We start from the raw sequence: 24305 nt of genomic DNA, 5'->3' as shown, positions 1-24305 counted from the left end.
ATCTATGCAGCAGAATCTCTCTCTGTCATGAAACCTCCTAAATCATTACCAACATAGTTGACTCATTACACATTTGTGGATTAACTCTGTACTCCATTAATAAAGTGTATGTTCATATGATATGTCTGACACCTTATCCACACTTTGGATGGGCCAGGAATAGGCTCAAAAATGATGGGCTGGCCACTCGCTTTTATCTTAATCATAAAATGACTTGTCCCAGTCATAAAACATTCTGGAGGAGAGGCTGTAAAATCAGGATCTGGCTCCCCCAGTCCCAATCTTGAAGGTTAAAGCTAACCCACTCCAAAGTTTTTTCTATTAAAGAAAATTTCTCAAAGGCAAATTCCAAAGTTTAGACGAAATATATGTATTTATTTAATGTGAAGGAATAATTTAGAAAATTCACAGGGTAAAGAAAATAAACTATTTCTTTCAACATCAGAAGACTCAATCCGCATATAAAGAATAATTCTTCAACAAAATAATTCAGCAAGAATCTGCCCAAAACAACCCTGTTACAATAAATTTGTGATTGCTGGCAGGTTTCCTTTCTACGTTTTTCTCTCAGAAGCTTGTGTGACTTTGGAACTCTTTTCCCCGGAGGGAGGTAGAGATGGACCCTTTGAATTTTGTTTTGTGTCCGGGCGGATGTGGACAGATTTTTATTACGGCAAGGCAGTCAAGGGGTATCGGGGTAGAGGAATGGTGAATTCAAAACATAAACAGATCAACAGCGCTTTCATTGAAAGGCAAAGCAGGCTTGAGGGGCCAAATGGCCTATTTGTGCTCCCAATTTGAGTGTTCCTACATCGTCTGTTCCTTGTATTTTTCTCCACTTACCTCCTGAGCATGGGGAAGCCCTTCCACATCTCAACTAAGTGGCCATTTTTCATTCATAAATGCAGATTCCAGGCTACTTCACTTACTGGTAACACCAGTCAAGCAGTATCCTGATCACATCCTCACTGTCCAAAGGCTCGGGGGATATTTGTACTATCACTGTCATCATGTTGAATCAGATCAGCAAGCTCACCTCATACCAGTGCAGACACAATGGGCCGAATGGCCTCTTGCTGTGCCATAAAGTTCTATGATTCTCCCAAGGCTGAATGTGGGAACTGGCTGACAATAGTGCGGTTCAGTGCCAAACCAGACAATGCACCTGTCTGGTACAGCTTCAAGCAGAACACATATGTATGTATTGGTTTCTGTCACTTGAGGATCAGAAATCCCAATGAGATAAATGATCTACAAATCTGAGAACTGAGAATCGCACAAGACATGTTAAGGACTATAAGGTATTGCTCATCATTAATTAATGTATATATTGTTAAACACATTCTGCCACCAATCATTAGATTCGATTAAATACTCTTTTTTTAACATTAATATAAAGGCAAGCTCATATTTTTGCAACACTTATCCTGCGTAAGGTTCAGATGTTCCAGAAAATTAAGTTGCATGTGTTGCATCCAAATCCTGGGAAAATTAGTAAACTGGCCAACATTCCTTCATTGAGGTTTATGGATGCATTTATAGATTTGAATAGTTGATTTGTCGTACAATGTCTGATGTTTCTATGCTATATCTCCTGGATTTTTTCTTTGTGTACATCAGCGCCAGCACTACTGCCAGTATTGTGAGCAGAGCTACACCGAGAACAGATCCCAAAACAATCACTGCCACTCTCCATCCAGGATTTTCAGTCCCAGGATTCGATTGCACGGTCGGGACAGTCTGTGTCTGGATAGGAGCCTCAGTTGTAAGTTGTGTTGAACCTAAAACAGATAAAGTGGAACTATTAAGACACAACTTGCAGTCATTATATTTTCAAAAGATTCTTTTGATTATGGCACAGAGAAAATCTTGCTATTGCAAATGGGTGGCATGGTGGCTCAGTGGTTAGCACTGCTACCTCACAGCACCAGGTTCCCAGGTTCAATCCCAACCTTGGGCAACTGTCTATGTGGAGTTTGCACATTCTCCCTGTGTCTGTGTGGGTTACCTCTGGGTGCTCCGGTTTCCTCCCACAGTCGAATGATGTGCAGACCAGGCGAATTGGCCATCCTAAATTGCCCATAGTGTTAGGGGGGGTGGGTTGCTCTTTGGAGGGTCGGTGTGGACTTTTTCGGCCGAAGGCCTGTTTCCACACTGGAGGGAATCTAATCTAAAAAAAAATGACAGTAGGCCATTCTGCCTCTTGAGCCATTCAGTGGAACTCTGGCTGATTTAACATTCTTCGCGTCCACTTTCCTGCATTTTCCCCAATACCCACAATTCCCCTGCTGATCAAGAATCTATCTATCTCAGCCTTGAATATAGACAAGGACTTTAATCTAATCAAAGAATAAATTAAGAGCATAGCATGTATGTGTGAGTGTACCAGGGTCCATTTCTAAGCTATGACCAATGAAACTCAAAACTGGAGAAACTCAGGAAGTCTGGCAGCACCTGTGGAGACAGAACAAAGAGACCTTGGCGTGTAGGTTCATAGCTCCTTGAAAGTGGAGTTGCAGATGGATAGGATAGTGAAGAAGGCGTTTGGTATGCTTTCCTTTATTGATCAGATTATTGAGTTCAGGAGTTGGGACGTCATGTTTCAGCTGTACAGGACATTGGTTAGGCCACTGTTGGAATATTGCGGGCAATTCTGGTTTCCTTCCTATCGGAAAGATGTTGTGAAACTTGAAAGGGTTCAGAAAAAATTTACAAGGATGCTGCCAGGGTTAGAGGATCTGAGCTAGAAGGAGAGGCTGAACAAGCTGGGGCTGTTTTCCTTGGAGCATCGGGGGCTGAGGGGTGACCTTATACAGGTTTACAAAATTATGAGGGCATGGATAGGATAAATAGACAAAGTCTTTTCCCTGGGTCGTTGAGTCCAGAACTAGAGGGCATAGGTTTAGGGTGAGAGGGGAAATATTATAAAGAGACCTAAGGGGCAAATGTTTCACACAGAGGTTGGTACGTGTATGAAATGAGCTGCCAGAGGATGTGGTGGAGGCTGGTACAATTGCAACATTTAGGAGGCATTTGGATGGATATATGAATAGGAAGGGTTTGGAGGGATATGGGCCAGGTGCTGGCAGGTGGGACTAGATTGGGTTGGGATATCTGGTCGGCATGGACGGGTTGGACCATAGGGTCTGTTTCCATGCTGTACATCTCTATGACTCTATGACTCTATAAATACATGTACATCCTGTTCCTCAGGATTCCCTCCAACAACTTGCCCACCACCGAGGTCAGGCTCACCGGTCTATAGTTCCCTGACTTGTCTTTACTGCCCTTCTTAATGGATGGCTGACCTTTCTATCCAAAGGTGTATAAGGATGCAGAAGCTACACAGCAGTTGTACAAAATCCTGGTTAGTGCCCAGTTGATGTACTCTGAGCAGATCAGGCACCACACGTTATGAAGGGTATATTGGTCTTGGAAGGTGTTTACTGTAGGTTTACAAGAATGATACCTTGATTTCAGTGGTTATATTATGAGGAGAGATTATACAAAATTTTGCCTAGTTTCTCTAGAATTTGGAAAATTAAGGGGTGATCTGGTCAATGTCTTCACGATATTGACAGGAAAATGCAGGTTAGATGAAGATAAACCTGTTAATTCCAGAAGTGGGGGGTGTGTATATTCTGAGGATTAGGGCCAGACCATTCAGGACAGATGTTAGGAATTACTTATAAACACAAGAGGGTGGGAAAGGCTTGGAACTTTCTTCCACAAATTGCAGATGATACTAAATCAGTTGTTAATTTTAAATCTGAGAAATGCAATATTTTGTTAAGCAAAGGTGTTAAGGGTTATGGAACAAGAACAGGTGTGTGGAGTTAGGCCGCCGATCAGCCATGACTGCATTGAATGGTTGAACTGGCTCGAGGGGCTGAATAGCCTGCTCCTGTCCCTGTGCTTCTATTGGTTATTTTCAGGGAGTTTAATAGTGGGTGTTGCATTATGGCTTGCAGCCATAGTATCTTCCACTCCTCACCAAGCATCCTGCCTAAACAGTCATGTGACAGGAAAGGCAAAACTCGCACTCATTACAGAATATTCAGCACAATACTTACCCGTTATGGTGACTGAACTATTACTATCCAGTGCTTTAATTGCAGTGTCAACAGCAGTGAGCAGGCTGCTTCTGTTTACTGTTGAGGTGTCATTCACCACAGCCAGGAAATTTACCACTACACTTCCTCTTTGGAAGCCAACAATGAAGATGTTAAAGCTACGATCATCGAGATTGGTCTGAGTTCTTGGCACAACCTAAAAACAAAGTACAAATGTTATTTATTTATGACTAATGCACTAGAAACTTCCATTCATGTCATTGTTCACCCATGTTCTTATCGATTCAGCTAATTCCCCATTTACCCAGTCACACTCATATCCACCAACTCATACATTTATCCACTGGAGCCTCATTCTTCTATCTGTCCATCCATCTATTTTTCTAACTAGGTCCTAAGAGCCAGAGTAAATGCAATCCACACGGAATGCCAGTGCATGTTTAAAACTGAGAAAGCAGACTCTCTGGCTCTAACAGTGGAGATCACTTTACAAAAGAGAGATAAAGTGAGCACAAGAATAATTGAACTCACTGTGTTTATCAAACTGTCAAACAGGTTCCTGTAGGCTTCACTCGCAGGATTTTTCAGGTCATTGGAGAATACTCTCGATCGCAATATCACCCGCATTCTGAATCCAATTTTGTCTGAGCAAACAGTGACAAATCCATTAGCTGTTTTGCCACAATGTACATTGAACTACATTAAATACCAGAACATGTCCCTACAGATTTACAAGACATGAATATGAATAACTTCTTTTGATTCGAGAGAAAACAATTCCAGTGCACACAGGTTGACACTGCTGTAAAATCATGCAGGGTCTTCATTTAAAAAGTATCTTATAGTCTCTTATATTTAAGTGGAAGAAAGGGCTAATCAATACAGCATGAGGAATATTCTGATCCAGAGGGAAAAACAAATAGTTTGATTCCTGCACCAGTTCAGTTACCATGAAGGTTTCTCTCCTCACCTGAGGTATGGTGGCCCCCAAGTTAAATGATAGGACTAGTACAATCTCCAGTTGTCTCTCTATAGTGAGAGGGCCACCCTATGATCTATTAAGACTATAACAACCAGCCTGTAATGCTACTGGAAGCTTGTAGAAGTCAGTGAGTTACATTCCCATTGCCTTTATAATGTTTCTGTAGTGATTATTTCAGTGATTTAATTAGAAAATAACACAAAGAAAAACATTTGTGGAGACAATTAAAATGTGAGTGGCATCACCATGAAACGCCAGAGAAAATAAAACCCACTTACTATTGCAGTTACTGACTGTAGACACCATGCAGTCCGACAAAGTACAAATACTTCCGCTGTTGAGGAAACAGATATTGGGATCTGTACACAGATGGAAATAATATTTTAGGCAATACAGACATAGAATTTTCTTCAACAGTCAGTGTCTATAGGAAGATTAGTACTTGTAAATAAATGGCAGTCATTTATTGTTTCAGAGCCACAGAACTGTAAGGGTGCAGAAGGAGGCTATTAAGCCCATCACACCTACACTAGCCCTCCCTAGAGTCAAAGAGTTATTGAGATGTACAGCACGGAAACAGACCTTTCGGTCCAACTAGTCCATGCCGACCAGATATCCTAACCTAATCTCGTCCGATTTGCTAGCACTTTGCCCATATCCCTCTAAACCTTTCTAATTCATATGCCCATCCAGATGCCTTCTAAATGTTGCAGTTGTACCAGCCTCCATCACTTCCTCTGGCAGCTCATTCCATACACGTATTACCCTCAGGTCCTTTTTGTATCTTTCTCCTCTCACCCTAAACCTATGCCCTCCAGTTCTGGGCTCCCCGACCCCAGGGAAAAGGCTTTGTCTATTTTCCCTATGCATGCCACTCAATTTTATAAACCTCTCTGAGGTCGCCCCTCAGCCTTCGACACTCCAGGGAAAACAGCCCCAACCTATTCAACCTCCCCCTACACCTCAAATCCTCCAACCCTAGCAACATCCTTGTAAATCTTTTCTGAACCATTTCAAGTTTCATAACATCCTCCCAATAGGAAGGAGACCAGAATTGCACGCAGTATTCCAAAAGTGGCCTAACCAATGTCCTGTACAGCCACAACATGACCTCCCAACTCATATACTCAATGCTCTGATCAATCAATGAAAGCATACCAAACGCCTTCTTCACTATCCTATCTACCTGCAACTCCACTTTCAAGAAACTATGAACCTGCACTTCAAGATCTCTTTGTTTAGCAACACTCCCTAGGACCTTACTATTAAGTGTATAAGTCCTGCTAAGATTTGCTTTCCCAAAATGTAGCACCTCACATTTATCTAAATTAAGCTCCATCTGCCACTCCTCAGCCCATTGGCACATCTGATCAAGATCCCGTTGTAATCCAAGGTAACCTTCTTCGCTGTCCACTACATCTCCAATTTTGGTTTCATCTGCAAATTTACTAACAATACCTCTTATGCTCACATCCACATCATTTATATAAATGATGAGAAGTAGAGGACCCAGCATTGATCCTATGGCACACCACTGGTCACAGGCCTCCAGTCTGAAAAACAACCCTCCACAACCACCTTCTGTCTTCTACCTTTGAACCAGATGTGTATCCAAATGGCAAGTTTTCTCAGTATTCCATGAGATCGAACCTTGCTAACCAGTCTCCCAATGGGGAACATTGTCTCAAGCTGCTCCTGCCCCATTGAATTCATCTCCGCCTACCTCAACACTGTCCTATCCCCCCTGGTCCAGAGACTCTCCACACATGCTCAGGACACCACCCACACCCTCCACCTCCTCCAAGACTTCCATTTCCCCAACCCCCAATGCCTCATCTTCAACATGGATATCCAACCCCCCCCTACACCTCCACCCGCCAAAGCCAGGGCCTCCAAGCCCACTGTTTCTTCCTCTCCCGACGTCTCCAACAGTATCCTTTTGCTGATACTCTTATTTGTTTGGCTGAACTGGTGCTCACCCTCAACAATTTCTCCTTTGAATCCTCCCACGTCCTCCAGATGAAATGGATAGCCATGGGCACCCATATGGGCCCCAGTCATGCCTTACTCTTTATTGGCTACGTAGAACAGTCCATATTCTGGAGTTACACCAGCACCACCCCCCACCTTTTCCTCTGCTGAACCTGCACACTTTTAGAGCCCTCCTAATTTAAACAAGGCACTCCCCCTACACTCCATAGATCACCATCGCTCACTTCCACCACCTGCACTGCAGGTTCCACACAACTGAGACTGGCCAAAGCTGATGCAATTTCCTGAACGTCCAAAATAGAGTCAAAACATTTCAAGTGTAGGATTGGCCTCAACCGGGAATATAAACATTTACCCACCCATACTATCATGATGCTGTCAGAAATTCTGTCCATTTTAACTCTTTCTGCTGTCCCACCATTCTGGTTCAAGCCGTTCTGATCGTTACCTCTGCACTGTGTTCCCGGGTTTGCTGGATTGTTATCGATAATTCCCTGGAAGCAGCTACAAGTGAAATTCCCTGGAGTGTTCCTGCAGACAGCTAAATCAGAGCATGTGTTGTTCCCAGTCTGACACTCGTCAATATCTGAAACAAGAAACAGATCCAAACATTCAGCTGGGCAAAAGTAACTTTAACCAGAATGATTTTTATATCATATCTTTGTAGACCCTGCCTTATATTTTGGGTTTTGGTACCTCAGAACTCAGCATTGCACTGACAAGTGCAAGTTGCACTTTGTTTGAGACAAGTTGCAATACTGAATGACCTGAACAGTCATTCACCTGTCAACAGAAGGTCACTAGATTTGAAATGTAAACTCTTTTCTTTCTCTGCAGATACTGCCCGAGCTGTTGAGCTTCTCCAGCAATCTCTGTTTTCCTGTTTATCAGATATGCAGGTTTTTTTATTCACTCATGGGACGAGGGTGTCGCTGGCTAGGCCAATATTTCCTGCCAATCCTTAATTGCCCAGAGGGCTGTGAAGAAGTAGCCATGTTGTTGTGGGTCTGGAGTCACATATTGGCCAGACCAGGTGTTAGATCTCCTTCCCTGAAGGACATTAGTGACCCAGATGGGTTTTTCCTGATATTCAACAATAGTTTCGTGGTCATCATCAGGTTCTTAATTTTTTAAAAATTGAAGTCAAATTCTTCCATCTGTAATTGGTGTGATTTAAAACCAGGTCCCCAGAACACTAGCAGAGATTCATGCATTATTTAGTAGTGATAATACCACTAGGCCATCAACTCCCTGATACCCAGTGAGTATTTCCAACAATTTCTGTGTTCATGATGGCTTATTTTATTTTTGTCACTCAGCTCTAGAAGGCAGCAGTCTCTCTCTCTCGCTCTCTCTACAACCTTTGAAGAGACAATTAGCGACGGACAATGAATGCTAGCCTCACCAGGGACATTCACATCTTATAGGCTTTTTTAAAAAATGGGAAACACACAGAAATGTTCAAAAAGCGTCTGGGTAAAGGGTGGCTCAATGGGACTAATCGAAGAATCAGCAGCAGTATTATAGCCTGAATGGCCTGTTGTTCGCCCTTCATGATTTTACAACATTGCTCAGAACATTCCTCTTAGAATTTAAACAAGTCATTAATCAATTTATTTTAAATGGGTAAAGGTGATTTAAAATAAGAATCAGGATGATTGCAATGTTAAAAATGTCAAGGAATTGCAAATTTTATCACAATGACTCATTCTGTATAATTTTCATGTTCTTTCCTATCTCACCACTCCTGGTTAAAACTGTACCTGTACACTGTGTTCCTGGATTTACCGGGTTGTTATCTGTCGTTCCCACTAAACAGCTACACGTGAAATTCCCTGGAGTGTTTGTACAGGTGGCTAATGCAGAGCATGTGTTGTTCCCCGTCTGACACTCGTCAATGTCTGAAACAAGAAACAGATCAAAACTATCAATAGGAGCAAAAATTACTTTAATGCAAATAATTTCAAGTCATGTTCTGAATAACAACCATGCTCAACTTCAAGATGTTATTTCAGTCTCTGGCTCTACTGATGCTGTCTGACCTGCAGAGTATTGCCAGCAATTTCTGAGTTTATTTCAGGCAGTCTCTGCAGTATTTTCTGTTTTTTTTATGAGGATGACCATCATTTCACATGGAGAACCAGGGCCAGCCAATAAATGCTGACCCAGCCAGGAATGCCCACATTCCATGAGTGAATAAAGAAAGATGTAGGTATGACTCCATCTATAACTCCCCCTGATTATTATATCAGCATTTATTTTATTTTAGTATCAGATAAACATGCCAAGGATTCATATATTAATGTCACTGAGACCCATTTAGAAATTAATTTCATTTCATAACTATCTCACCACTGTTTGTTTAAACTGTTCAGATCTTTACCATTGCACTGTGTTCCTGGATTTGCCGGATTGGTGTCCGTCGTTCCCGCTAAACAGCTACACGTGAAATTCCGTGGAGTGTTTGTACAGGTGGCTAATGCAGAGCATGTGTTGTTCCCCGTTTGACACTCGTCAATGTCTGAAACAAGAAACAGATCAAAACTATCAATAGGAGCAAAAATTACTTTAAGGCAAATGATTTCAAGTCATGTTCTGAATAACAATCATGCTCAACTTCAAAATGTTAACTTAGTCTCTGTCTCCACTGATGCTGCCTGATCTGCACAGTATTTCCAGCAATTTCTGAGTTTATTTCAGGCAGTCTCTGTCTGCAGTATTTTCTGTTTCTTTCATGTAGTCACCACCACCTTCACATGGAGAATCAGGGCCAGCCAATAAATGCTGACCCAGCCAGGAATGCCCACATTCCGTGAATGAATAAAGAAAGATATAGATATGACTCCATTAGTACCTCCCCCTGATTATTACATCGACCATTTTTATTTTAGTATCAGATAAACATACCAAGGATTCATATATTAATGTCACCGAGACTCATTTAGAAATTAATTTCATTTCATAACTATCTCACCACTGCTTGTTTACACCATTCAGATCTTTACCTGTGCACTGTGTTCCTGGGTTTGCTGGATTGGTATCTATCGTTCCCGCTAAACAGTTACACATGAAATTCCCTGGAGTGTTTGTGCAGGTGGCTAATGCAGAGCATGTGTTGCTCCCCGTCTGACACTCGTCAATGTCTGAAACAAAAAAAAATCAAAACAATCAGCAAGAGCAAAATTTACTTTAATCCATTGGTTTGAACTCATGTTAAAGTCAGGCAATGTCCTACCTTCACAGATCCTTCCTGGTGTATTCGGTCTTGTGTCATTGAACCCAGCATTGCACTGACAAGTGAAAGTTGCATTCTGTTGTATACAAGTTCCATTACCTGAACAGTCGTTCAGCCCTGACTGGCATCTGTCCCTCTCTGCATTGGAGAGGGAAGATCCATGTTAGAAAAACAAATAAAATGATTTAAGAGAGTTAATACAATTAAATAAAGACCATGTCTGATAATACTGTTTTTCCATAACCATAATGCAAGAGAAAATATGTTATGTTACTGTTCGACTTCCTGCACTTTACATTCTGCCTGTCTCTCTTTACTTCGCTGTTGAAAGTTTCCTGATGATATAAGAGTAGGTTCCTCAGTCCAGCTCATGGCAATCTGTCCAATTTGAATCATGAATAGTGATTGAGCAATTAAGCAACGAGTTAGAGGAAGTAGTCCCTTCTTCAATAGTAGGGAAGACCAGCAGGACAGTGCAAAAGTCAGAGTTGAAGCATTTGCACTCATCTTTAGCCAGATGTGATCGGATGGTCCATTTTGGCCTCCTCATGAGCTCCCTATGTTATAGGTAGCAAGCTTCATTCCATGCAGTTCACTCAATCTGATAGTAAGAAATGACTTAAAACTCTGGATATTTCAAAGGCTATATCTTGCCAGCAGTGCTGAAGCTCCAGGATTAGCAGGACCCTTGACCAACCTATTCCAAAACAGCTACACTACTGGCATGTATCCAATCATGTGAAAAATTGCTCAGGTATATTCAGTCAACAAAAAGGAAAAGTCCAATCCAGCTAATTACTGCTCCATCTGTCTATTCTTCATCATTGGCAAAGTGATGGAAGGTGTGTTGAATGGTGTCATCTGGGGGTCGGGTACGTTTTGGCGCTGCCCTTTTGGCACTGATCATTTGGGCCCACCATTTTGGCTCTAAACTGTTTTGGCGCTCATTACTTTGGCGCTGAGCTGTTTTGACACCAATTCAGTCATGGAATGTGGGTGTTGCTAGCTGGGCCAGTATTGATTGCACATTTCTAGTTGCCCTCAAGAAGGTTGTGGTGAGCTGCTTTCTTGAACTGCTTCACTGCATGTGTATAGGTAGATCCACAATACCATAGGAAGGGACTTCCAAAATTCTAACCCATCAAAGGTGAAAAAAAAACAAAATATTTCCAAAATGAGATGATGATTAGCTTGGAGGGGAACTTCTGGGTGATGGTGTTCCTATGCACATATTGCTCCTGGTCTTCTAGATAGAAGTGGTTGTGGAGTTGGAAAATGCTGTCTACATACACACATACGATCCAGGAGCAGGTGTCAGCTATTGAGTCTGCACTGCCACTTGATAAGATCACAGCTAGTCTGATTGTAATCTCAAATCCACATTCCCGTCTCACACTAACAACCTTTCACCCTCATGCTTAACAAGAGCTTATCTTTCGCTGCCTTAAAAACATTCGAGAATTTTGCTTCCATCACCTTTTCAGGAAAAGAGGTACACAAACTCATGACATTTTGTGAGAAGAAATTTTGCTGTATCTCAGTATTAAATGGGTGACTCCTTATTTTTAAGTATTGGCCCTTAATTCAAGATTTTTCTCATAACAGAAAATACTCTCTCTACACCTAACCTTTCAGCCCACTTCACAACCTTCAATGTTTCAATTAAGGCACTTCTTACTTTCTAAACTGCAGCAGATATGAGCCTAGACAGTCCAACATTCGTCAGAAAACACCTCCATTCCAGCTATTAGTCCAGCAAACCTTCTGAGAACTGTTTCCATCACATGTACATCCTTCTTTAGACAGTGAAAGTCAATCTGTGCAAAGTATCCAGTTATGGCCTTACCAGTGCTCTGCATAATTGAAGCATACCCATCCTACTCTTGCATTCAATTCCTCTCACAGTAAATGGCGACATTCTATTAGTTTTATTAGCAATGTCCATCTGCATTCATAAGGGTCAGCACCACATCTCCTCTCTGCGACCTCACACTCACTAGAGCCCTGCTACTTTGCACAAACCTCGCCAACACTCATGGGCTACTAACCTCACCATTGCAAGCAGCAACTCCACTGAACAGCCTTCACTTAACTCATCCTCCACAATTACTAACCCTTCATGGCCTCTGACTAAAGCTGGGTGCCATCCACTGAGGCTGGCAGTCTCCAGGAATGCACAAAGTGAGTTACCACTGAGAAGTTAAGAGCCATGAGCTCGATCCTGTCCAGATGGAAGAGCTGGCTGTGTGTCCCTGGGATTAAGTCACGGGCAAGTCAAGGACTCATCAGCTTCAAATGAAGTCAAGATAGACAGATAGATATTTGCAGAATATTCAGCACAATACTTACCCGTTATGGTGACTGAACTATTACTATCCAGTGCTTTAATTGCAGCGCCAACAGCAGTGAGCAGGCTGCTTCTGTTAACTGTTGAGGTGTCATTCACCACAGCCAGGAAATTTACCACTACACTTCCTCTTTGGAAGCCAACGATGAAGATATTAAAACTACGATCATCGAGATTGGTCTGAGTTCTTGGCACAACCTAAAAACAAAGTACAAATGTTATTTATTTATGATTAAGGCACACTAGAACCTTCCATTCATGCTATTATTCACCCACCTTCTTATCCATTTAGCTACCATTTCCCCCATTTATCCAGTCACACCCATGTCCACCAATTCATCCATTCAGAGCCCCATTCTTCTATCTGTCCATCCATCTATTTTTCTAACTAAATCCTACCAGCCAGAGTAAATGCAATCCACACGGAATGCCGGTGCATGTTTAAAACTGAGAAAGCAGACTCACTGACCCTAACAGTGTAGATCACATTTTACGAAAGAGAGATAAAGTGAGCACAAGAATAATTGAACTCACTGTGTTTATAAAACTGTCAGACAGGTTCCTGTAGGCTTCACTCGCAGGATTTTTCAGGTCATTGGAGAATACTCTCGATCGCAATATCACCTGCATTCTGAAAGCAATTTTGTCTGAACAAACAGGGCAAACCCATTAGCTGTTTTGCTGAAAAGTGCATTGAACTGTATTCAAACACCAGAACATATCTCTCCAGATTCACAAAATATGAGTAACTCTGTGCACGAATAACTTCTTCCCATTCTAGAGAAATATTTCCAGTGCACAAAGGGATAACACTGCCAGAAAATCATGCCAGGTCTTCAGTTAAAGCATGTCTTATCATCTCTTTGCTTAAGTTTCAGTGGAAGAAAGGGCTAATCGATACAGACTGGGAATATTTATTCCAGAGCGAAAAAGCAGTCAAACATGATATTAATGTACTGGACCTTCATTTTGAGGACTTTTCAGTGAGTCAGACCAGTATGTGCCAGTTGCCATGTTCGCTTGGGTTACTTTCTGGGGTGCTAGGCGGGTTGTACAACTGATAAGTAATTTTTTTTAAGATTAGATTGCCTTCAGTGTGGAAACAGGCCCTTCGGCCCAACAAGTCCACACTGACCCTCTGAAGAGTAACCCACCCAGACCCATTTCCCTCTGACTAATGCACCTAACACTATGGACAATTTAGCATGGCCGATTCACCTGGCCTGCACATCTGTGGGAGGAAACCCCCGCAGACACAGGGAGAAAGTGCAAACTCCACACAGACAGTCGCCCAAGGCTAGAATCAAACCTGAGATCCTGGTGCTGTGAAGCAGCAGCGCTAGCCATTGAGCCACCATACCATGGTGAAATGCTTTAGAGATGAAGAGGTAATGATGGTGTATTGGTAATGTGAGCTAAATGGCTAAACTGAAAACCCTTGAAGAAGGAGAAAGTGAGGACTGCAGATGCTGGAGATTAGAGCTGAAAATGTGTTGCTGGAAAAGCGCAGCAGGTCAGGCAGCATCCAAAGAGCAGGAGAATCGACGTTTCGGGCATGAGCCCTTCTTCAGGATTCCTGAAGAAGGGATCATGCCCGAAACGTTGATTCTCCTACTCTTTGGATGCTGCCTGACTTGCTGCATTTTTCCAGCAACACATTTTCAACCCTTGAAGAAGTCAAATCACCAGAATCATGTCTCAGAGTACTCATTAATGGTAATCCCACTTTTCTTCATGGTAACAGCCAACCAACACTCATGTGGCGCGGTGGTAGTGTTCCTACCACTAGACAGAGAGAGGCAAGTTCCAGTCCTGCCTGCTCCAGCAGTGTGCAATAGCATTACTGAAAAGGTTGATTAGAAACATATAAAACAACTAGCCTGTAATGGTACAGTAAATGTGTGGCAGTTAGTGAGTTATATTCCCAATGTTTTATATTGTCACTGAAGTGGTTGTGCAATATTCTAAGTAAACCACTTAAAGAAAAGAAAACATTTGTATAGACAATTTAAATGTGATTAAGAGAACATCTGAATGGCATGATCATGAAAGGCCAGAGAAAATAAAACTCACTTACTATTGCAGTTGCTGACTTTGGACACCATGCAGTCTGACAAAGCACAAATATTTCCACTGTTGAGGAAACAGATATTGGGATCTGTATGGAGATGGAAATAACATATTAGCCAATTTAAATAAAGTATTTCCTTCAACAGTCAGGCATTATTGGAAGATAAACACTTCTAAATGAGATGTTATTTCTCCTGTGACAGTCATTCATTATTCCAGAGTCACAGAACTGTAATGATACTGAAAGAGGCTATTAAGCCCATTACATCTATACTAGCCCTCCAAGTGAGCACCAGCATTAGTGCAATTCTCCCATCCTTTCCACATAATCTCGCAGATTATTTCTAAATGAAAAATCATCTCATAACCTTTCGGACGCCTTGATTGAACCTACCTTGACGATACTTTAGTGAAACCATTTCTTCTCACATCACATTTGCTACTTTTGCAACTTATCTTATGTCTCTGCTCTCTCATCTTTGACCTTTTTTTGTGACAAAGAATGATTTTTCACTATATACTCTGCCTAGGTCTCTCCTAAAAACTTCAGTCAAATTTAGCTATCTTCTCCCCAAACAAGATTCTGGATCAGTGGTGCTGGAAGAGCACAGCAGTTCAGGCAGCACTTTTTACCTTCTCCCCAAACAAAACAGTCCCATTGTCTCCAATCTATCTTCACAATGGAATCATCCTCATAACGTTCTTCAGCACTCCCTCCAGTGAGTTCACATCATTCTTAAGATGGAACTTGGAGATTTGCAGATAAAACAGATAACGTTGGAGAAACTCAGCAGGTCTGGAAATATCAAAAGCCCAGATAGGCAGAACTTCTCTACCACTTCCTGTTTTGATTGCAGTTTTTATCATGATTTACCGGGTACAGCAGTATCTCGTCTTAGTGTGTTATAAAATGCATTTTTTTGATATCCAAACTAAACCACAAAAGAGGAACTATTAGCTAAGTTCAGTGGACTAAATAGGACAAATCTTTTAAGGGAGTCTCTGCTATAACTTCAACAATACAAGCCTGGACACTCTATACTTGTAAACTGTTGACGGATGTATCTTCTACTTGGCACTGTAACTCTCCAGTGACTTTGCTTTACTCATTCGCAGGATTGGGAGATCACTGAGCATTTATTCCTCATCCCTAATTGCCCAGAGGGCAGTTAAGAGGTAATCACATTGCTGTGTGTCAGGTGTCACATGTAGACCAAACTAGGTAATAACATCTGTTTCACTACCTAAAGGGCATCAGTGAACGAGATGAGTTTTCAAAAACAATAATGAATTGATGGTCATCATTAGACTCTTAATTTAGATTTTTATTGAATTCAAATTCCACCATCTGCCGACACAGGATTCGAACCCGGGTACCAGCACACTTCCTGGGTCTCTAGGTTAACAGTTCAATGATAAGGATAGCAGTCATCAGACATAATGATGTCTCAGGCTCAGAGGGGCAGGCAATGCAGGACATGGTCAACTCCTGAGAGGGGAAAGAAAATTAAGGAGGAAAGCTGAAATACTTTAAAGAGCTTTCCTGTGACACACTGGGCAGGTATTAAAATGAACTAGGAGAAAGTGAGGACTGCAGATGCTGGAGATCAGAGCTGAAAATGTGTTGCTGAAAAAGCGCAGCAGGTCAGGCAGCATCCAAGGAGCAGGTGAATCGATGTTTCGGGCATAAGTCCTTCTTCAGGAATGAGGAAGGTGTGCCAAGCAGGCTAAGATAAAAGGTAGGGAGGAGGGACTTGGGGGACGGGCGTTGGGAATGCGATAGTTGGAAGGAGGTTAAGGTGAGGGTGATAGGCCGGAGAGGGGGTGGGGACGGAGAGGTCGGGAAGAAGATTGCAGATCAAGAAGGCGGTGTTGAGTTTGAGGGTTGGGACTGAGATAAGATAGGGGGAGGGGAAATGAGGAAGCTGGAGAAATCTGCATTCATCCCTTGTGGTTGGAGGGTTCCTAGGCGGAAGATAAGGCGCTCTTCCTCCAGGCGTCGTGTTGGTCTGGTGATGGAGGAGGCCAAGGACCTGCATGTCCTTGGCAGAGTGGGAGAGGGAGTTAAAGTGTTCAGCCACGGGGCACTTGGGTTGGTTAGTGCGGGTGTCCCAGAGGTGTTCTCTGAAGCGTTCCGCAAGCAGGCGGCCTGTCTCCCCAATATATAGGAGGCCACATTGGGTGCAGCGGATGCAGTAAATGATGTGTGTGGAGGTGCAGGTGAATTTGTGATGGATATGGAAGGATCCCTTGGGGCCTTGGAGCGAAATGAGAGGGGAGGTGTGGGCGCAAGTTTTGCATTTCTTGCAGTTGCAGGGGAAGTTGCCGGGAGTGGAGGTTAGGTTGGTGAGGGGTGTAGACCTGACAAGGGAGTCGCGGAGGGAGTCGTCCTTCCGGAACGCTGATAGGGGAGGGGAGGGAAATATATTCTTGGTGAGTGAGGTCTGTTTGGAGGTAGCGGAAATGATGAAGGATGATACGATCTATCTGGAGGTTGGTGGGGTGGTAGGTGAGGACCAGTGGGGTTCTGTCCTGGTGGCGATTGGAGGGGCGGGGTTCAAGGGAGGAGGAGCTGGAAGTGGAGGAGATGCGGTGGAGGTATTAAAATGAAGTCACCTGCAGTCAATTGGTATTTTCTATTTCACCAGTCAGGATTTCCACAAAGCCCACATCTCAAGCTGTGGCAACAGATGGGATTAGGCTGAACCTGCACACTTACAGAGTCCGTCTAATTTAAACAAGCCACTCTGGTTCCACACAACTGAGAGTGGCCAAAGCTGGTGCAATTTCCTGAACGTCCAAAATAGAGTCAAAACATTTCAAGTGTAGGATTGGCCTCAACCGGGAATATAAACATTTACCCACTCATTCTATCCTGATGCTGTCAGAAATTCTGTCCATTTTAACTCTTTCTGCTGTCCCACCATTCTGGTTCAAGCCGTTCTGATCGTTACCTCTGCACTGTGTTCCCAGGTTTGCTGGATTGTTATCGATAATTCCCTGGAAGCAGCTACAAGTGAAATTCCCTGGAGTGTTCCTGCAGACAGCTAAATCAGAGCATGTGTTGTTCCCAGTCTGACACTCGTCAATATCTGAAACAAGAAACAGATCCAAACATTCAGCTGGGCAAAAGTAACTTTAACCAGAATGATTTTTATATCATATCTTTGTAGACCCTGCCTTATATTTTGGGTTTTGGTACCTCAGAACTCAGCATTGCACTGACAAGTGCAAGTTGCACTTTGTTTGAGACAAGTTGCAATACTGAATGACCTGAACAGTCATTCACCTGTCAACAGAAGGTCACTAGATTTGAAATGTAAACTCTTTTCTTTCTCTGCAGATGCTGCCCGAGCTGTTGAGCTTCTCCAGCAATCTCTGTTTTCCTGTTTATCAGATATGCAGGTTTTTTTATTCACTCATGGGACGAGGGTGTCGCTGGCTAGGCCAATATTTCCTGGCAATCCTTAATTGCCCAGAGGGCTGTGAAGAGGTAGCCATGTTGTTGTGGGTCTGGAGTCACATATTGGCCAGACCAGGTGTTAGATCTCCTTCCCTGAAGGACATTAGTGACCCAGATGCGTTTTTCCTGATAATCAACAATGGTTTCATGGTCATCATTAGATTTTTTTTAATTGAATTCAAATTCTTCCATCTGTAATTGGTGGGATTTAAACCCAGGTCCCCAGAACATTAGCTGAGTTTCCCACATTATTGCTCCAGTGATAACACTACTAAGCCATCACCTTCACAATACTGCTTGACCTGATGAGTATTTCCAACAATTTCTGTGTTCATGATCATTTATTTTATTTTGGTCACTCAGCCCTGGAGGGCAGCAGCCTGTCTGTCCGTCTCTCTGTTTGTCTCTCTCTCCGCCTCTCTGTGTACTACCTTCTAAGAGACAATTAGTGAGGAGCAATAAATGCTGGCCTCACCAGGGACAATCACAACCCGCTGTTTCCTTTTCTCAAATGGAAAACACATACAGGGGATATAATTTTTAAGAAGGATCTGGGTCTGGGGAATGGGCAATCCAATGGAACTAAACATAGAAAGCTTTCAAATAATGAGCAGCATAATTGTAGATTGATTGGTCTCTTACAAGCCCTGGAAAATTTCATGATTTACAATATTCCTCAACATGCACCTCTAAGAATTTAACCAAGTAATTAATTTTAAATGGGTAAAGGAGTTTTAAAGTAACAATCAGGATGATGGCAATGTTAAAAATGTTTAGGACTTGCATATTTATGTCACAATGACTCATTCTGTATAATTTTCATGTTCTTTCCTATCTCACCACTCCTGGTTAAAACTGTACCTGTACACTGTGTTCCTGGATTTGCCGGGTTGTTATCTGTCGTTCCCGCTAAACAGCTACACGTGAAATTCCCTGGAGTGTTTGTACAGGTGGCTAATGCAGAGCATGTGTTGTTCCCCGTCTGACACTCGTCAATGTCTGAAACAAGTAACAGATCAAAACTATCAATAGGAGCAAAAATTACTTTAATGCAAATAATTTCAAGTCATGTTCTGAATAACAATCATGCTCAACTTCAGAATGTTAATTTAGTCTCTGGCTCTATTGATGCTGTCTGACCTGCAGAGTATTGCCAGCAATTTCTGAGTTTATTTCAGGCAGTCTCTGTCTGCAGTATTTTCTGGTTTTTTTATGAGGATGACCATCACCTTCACATGGAGAACCAGGGCCAGCCAATAAATGCTGACCCAGCCAGGAATGCCCACAATCCATGAGTGAATAAAGAAAAATGTAAATATGACTCCATCTATAACTCCCCCTGATTATTAGACCAGCATTTTTTTTAGTATCAAATAAACATGCCAAGGATTCAAATATTAATGTCACTGAGACCCATTTAGAAATTAATTTCATTTCATAACTATCTCACCACTGTTTGTTTAAACTGTTCAGATCTTTACCTATGCACTGTGTCCCTGGATTTGCCGGATTGGTGTCCGTCGTTCCCGCTAAACAGCTACACGTGAAATTCCCTGGAGTGTTTGTACAGGTGGCTAATGCAGAGCATGTGTTATTCCCCGTCTGACACTCGTCAATGTCTAAAACAAGTAACAGACCAAAACCATTATTAGGAGCAAAAATTACTTTAATGCAAATAATTTCAAGTCATGTTCTGTATAACAATCATATTCAAGTTGTTAACTTAATTTAACTTAATTTACTTCAAAATGTTAATTCAGTCTCTGCTTCCACTGATGCTGCCTGACCTGCAGAGTATTTCCAGAACTTTCTGTTTTTAGTTTAGGCACCCGTTGTGATTGGAATCATAACTAAGTGGTTCTTGTTGATTATGAAATCCTTGTCTGGGGTTGTAAACCTGGGTCAATCAGGGAGCCCTGGCTGACAGATATAAACAGGAGATTCAGAGAGTGTTCTCATTCTAGGGATTGGCTCTAAGCTGCCTGGTCACAGCCCTATATACAGTGCACATGTTCATAAAGAGTGACTTGGTGATGGGAGACTGGCCTTCATCTTACACAGTCATAAGTTTTTCTTTTGTGGAGATCACAAACACCCTCATAAGGACAACGGGACAAAAAAGAAATTGATCAAAACAATCAGCAATAGCAAAATTTACTTTAATCCAATGGTTTCAAGTCACGTTAAATTCAGACAATGTCTTACCTTCACAGATCCTTCCTGGTGTATCAGGGCTTGTATCATTGAATCCAGCATTGCACTGACAAGTGTAAGTTGAGTTCTGTCTTATACAAGTCCCATTACCAGAACAATCATTGATCTCAGGTTGGCAGCTGTCCCTCTCTACAATGAAAAGGGAAAATACATGTTAGAAAATCAATAAAGATAATTTAAAAGTCTTAATACAATTAAATAAAGACCATGTTTGGTAACACCGTTTTTTCCATAGCCATAATGCAAGAGCAAGCACATTATCTGATTGTTCACTTTGCTGCACTTGACATTCTGCCCACCTCTCTGTCTCTCTCTCTCTCTCTTTCCCCTGCTGTTGATAGTTTTCTGATGATACAATGACAAGAGTAGGTTACTCTGTCTACTCATGCAGTCTGGTCACATCGAATCATGAATGGTGATTGATCAAGTAAACAATCAGTTAGAGGAAACAGTCCCTTCTTCAATATTCGGGAAGACCAGCAGGACAGTGCAAAAGACAGGGCTGAAGTAGTTGCAACACCTTTAGCCAATATGGTGAGTATCCTACTTTCCTGAATTTTGACCATCCATCTTTACTGTCTTAATACCACACCTAAGGAAGAGAGCCAACCTTCCACCTTTTCTTAGCTTCTTGCCATTCCTAAATGTTTTGTACTCTTCAGTAATCATGTACTAATCCATATCATCCTGGAGCCCTATCCGTGTAATAGCTGCAGTCCTATACTTACTCATTTCTATTTGCACTCAGAGTCCATTTGTTTAATGTCTAGTGTGACGTGCCTTAAGACACAGAGCCTTTCGCTCTCCATCCATCCTGAGAGATCTTCACAGAGAAGTTATCAAATAAAATAGATACGGAGCCAAAGTGCCAGATGTTAAGAAAGACAATCACCAGAACTGGGTTTTATTAATGAGGTTAAAATGTTTAAACAAGGCAGAAGGGATGAGCTGGGAGAATTTGGCGGAAAATTCCAGAATGCAAGACATTAATACATGGTGTCAAAGAAGCTAATAATGCAGTTATCAGAAAAATGGGTGGAAAAAAAGATAAGAAATGGAGGGTATGTTATGTTATATCATCTGGTAAAGTCTTTACTATAATTGACATATTAGCAAGATTTATTGTCAAATATCTTACCTGCTATATTAGTGTTTGTAATATCTATGTCAAACTCTGTACTCCTGTTTAAGGAATTAGCAAATTCTTCTTTGGTTTCACTCAAAGTAACATTTTCATCTAATGACAGTACAAGGTCAAAGTTCACATCCACACTCCCTGGTGTAAGAAGAAGTATGACAATTCTCAGGCGATTGTGATTGTACAAGGATAAGAATCTCTGGGTTACTCTGCGAAGCAACTGAAGCAAATGAAACATAGTCTGTGATTAAAATCTGCATTTAGACTTTATTCTGCTATTCCACCCTCTCCCACCATTAATTGTCCTTCTATTGCTTTTGAAGAAACTGCCGCTTGACCCACCTTCGCCATATATGTGATATTTGACAATCCCAGTCCTCAGTTTCCATAACAAGAAAGAACAATTGTCAATCATAGAATTCCTACAGTGTGGAAGCAGACCATTCAACCCATAAAATAACCACCAACCTTCCAAAAGACATCCCACCTAGACCTACCCTCTACCTTATCCCTATTACCCTGCATTTCTCATGGTTAATTCACCGAGCGTGCATATCTTTGGACACTATGGAGTATCGAGCATGGTCAATCCCCTGAATCTGCACGCCTTTGCACTGTGGGAGGAAACTAGAGCACCCAGACGAAATCTACGCAGTCACAGGGAGAATGCACAAACTCCACGCAGACACTTGCTTGAGGCCGCAATCAACTCTGGGTCTCTGGCACTGTGGAACAGCAGCAGTGCTAACCACTGAGCCACTATACTGTCCAATCTTTCACTTCCACAAAATCAAATACATACTGTATATCTTTTTTTGTTAATTAATCATTATTTCAACATAAAAGAGCTAACGAGAAAAAAAACTTACATCTTGAATGAAATTCTTTACAAATTCCTTGTATATCTGACTTGTTCTGTCTCGAAGTTGTGGTACAAAAGTCCTGTTTCTAATTCTTGTCCTTGCTTTCAGCACTTTAGCACCTTCGGATAGCAAAAAAGACAGTATTAGAAGTTCGCAAAACCCAAAGTTTTGGGTGGCATGGTGGCCCAGTGGATAGCACTGCTGCCTCACAGTGCCAGGGACCCAGGTTCAATTCACCACCTTGGGCAACTGTCTGTGTGGGTTTCCTCCCACAAACCAAAAATGTGCAGGTTAGGTGAATTGGCCGTGCTCAATTGCCCGTAGTGTTAGGTGTATTAGTCAGAGATAAATATAGGGGGATGGGTTGCTCTTCGGCAGGTCGGTGTGGACTTGTTGGGCCAAAGGACCTGTTTCCACACTGGAGGGAATCTAATCTAATCCAAAGTGTATATATCAAACAATATTCCTAATGAGCAAACATGGTGCGGACAACTAGATCAAGACAATTGCCTCCTAGTATAAGAACTATGAAATGATGAAAGGAGTGTATGAGTGCAAGGCTTTGGGGTTTTATTCAGTAAGTATAGCCTCTTTCAATGGAAACTCAGTTATAGACCAGTTTTTGTAACTTTGAAATGTCGGAAGCTCTCCTGAAGCCTTGTCAGATCAGGATTTCCCTCATGTTTTAGAGAAGCACTCAAAACATAAGGAAAAGGTTTACCTTGTCTGAGATAAAAACTGAAAGAACTGCAGATGCTGGAAATCAGAAACAAAAACAAAAATAGACATTGCTGGAAAAGCTCAGCAGGTCTGGCAGCATCTGTGGAGAGAAATCAGAGTTAATACTTCAGGTCTCAGAACTCCTCAAGAAGTGTCACCGGACTCGAAGTACTAACTCTGATTTCTCTCCACAGACGCTGCCAGACCTGCTGAGCTTTTCCAGCAATTTCTGCTTTTGTGCTTTCTCTGAGTACTTAAGACTTTCACATTTAAGAACAGACATGCTATGCTATGTATGTTGCGAAGAACTCACGAGGGGCATGGATAGGATAAATAGACAAAGTCTTTTCCCTGGGCTGGGGGAGTCCAGAACTAAAGGGCATAGGTTTAGGGTGAGAGGGGAAAGATATAAAAGGGACCTCAGGGGCATTTTTTTCATGCAGAGGGTGATACGTATATAGAATGAGCTGCCAGAGGAAGTGATGGAGACTGGTACAATTGCAACAGTTAAAAGACATTTGGATGGGTTTATGAATAGGAAGGGTTTGGAAGGATATGGGCCAGGTGCTGGCAAGTGGCACTAAATTAGGTTGGGATATCTGGTTGGCGTGGAAGAGTTGGACCAAAGGGTCTGTTTCCGTGCTGTACGTCTTTATGACTCTATGCCTGTTTTGCTGAGGAGATTGTGTATTCCAACTTTGTGATGATTGATGTAGAGACTAGCTACCATGTATTATTTCCAACAGTGGGAGGCGCCATTGAGTCAGAGGGCGCCTCTGGCTGCTAAGATGGTGACCTGCCACTTTCACAGAGTCGGGATGCTTGTCCAGGGCAGCTGATATAGATACAGACCTGCCCACCATTGTCACCGCTGGGAATGGAAGGCTGATGTCTCCACTTCCAGTCATACTTCTAGAATGCATTGTGGCTGGGTGGGAGGTTGGAAGTAAAATCCATCCATCTTCTCCATGACAGAATTCACATTCAGGTCGGGTAAGGGCTAGAATTCAAGATGGATCATTAATCTTGATTTGATTGCTAAGTTCATTCTGCCTTTCTGTTGAACAACAGGGAAATGGAAATCATTGTCCAGTGCAAATGCTGTACATTGTTTTATCGCAGATGTGGTGAAGGCTTCTTACAGTTGCACAAGGTGCTGATGAGGCTAAATCTGGAGAACTATCAGCAGTTTTTGTCCCTTTATTTAA

At 42.1% G+C, this 24305-nt stretch overlaps 1 protein-coding gene across 1 annotated transcript; it reads right to left on the bottom strand.

The window, feature by feature from the left end:
- Nucleotides 1–415: 415 nt before the first annotated feature.
- On the bottom strand, nucleotides 416–24005 carry LOC132820626 (fibrillin-1-like). The gene is made up of 18 exons (XM_060832828.1): nucleotides 23825–24005; nucleotides 21515–21652; nucleotides 20368–20505; nucleotides 19644–19781; nucleotides 19024–19161; nucleotides 17654–17791; nucleotides 14707–14787; nucleotides 13164–13276; nucleotides 12632–12827; nucleotides 10283–10420; nucleotides 10053–10190; nucleotides 9431–9568; nucleotides 8811–8948; nucleotides 7496–7633; nucleotides 5334–5414; nucleotides 4605–4717; nucleotides 4074–4269; nucleotides 416–1781 (listed from the first exon to the last, which is right to left on the bottom strand). The coding sequence occupies exons 1-18, from the start codon at nucleotides 24003–24005 to the stop codon at nucleotides 1537–1539; spliced, it is 2586 nt and encodes an 861-aa protein (XP_060688811.1). The 3' UTR covers nucleotides 416–1536.
- Nucleotides 24006–24305: the final 300 nt, after the last annotated feature.

This window comes from Hemiscyllium ocellatum, chromosome 12, assembly GCF_020745735.1.
Source record: "Hemiscyllium ocellatum isolate sHemOce1 chromosome 12, sHemOce1.pat.X.cur, whole genome shotgun sequence".
NCBI lineage: Eukaryota > Metazoa > Chordata > Chondrichthyes > Orectolobiformes > Hemiscylliidae > Hemiscyllium > Hemiscyllium ocellatum.
Note: the sequence above shows the minus strand (reverse complement) of the source record. Positions and strands in the feature narration are given on the sequence as shown.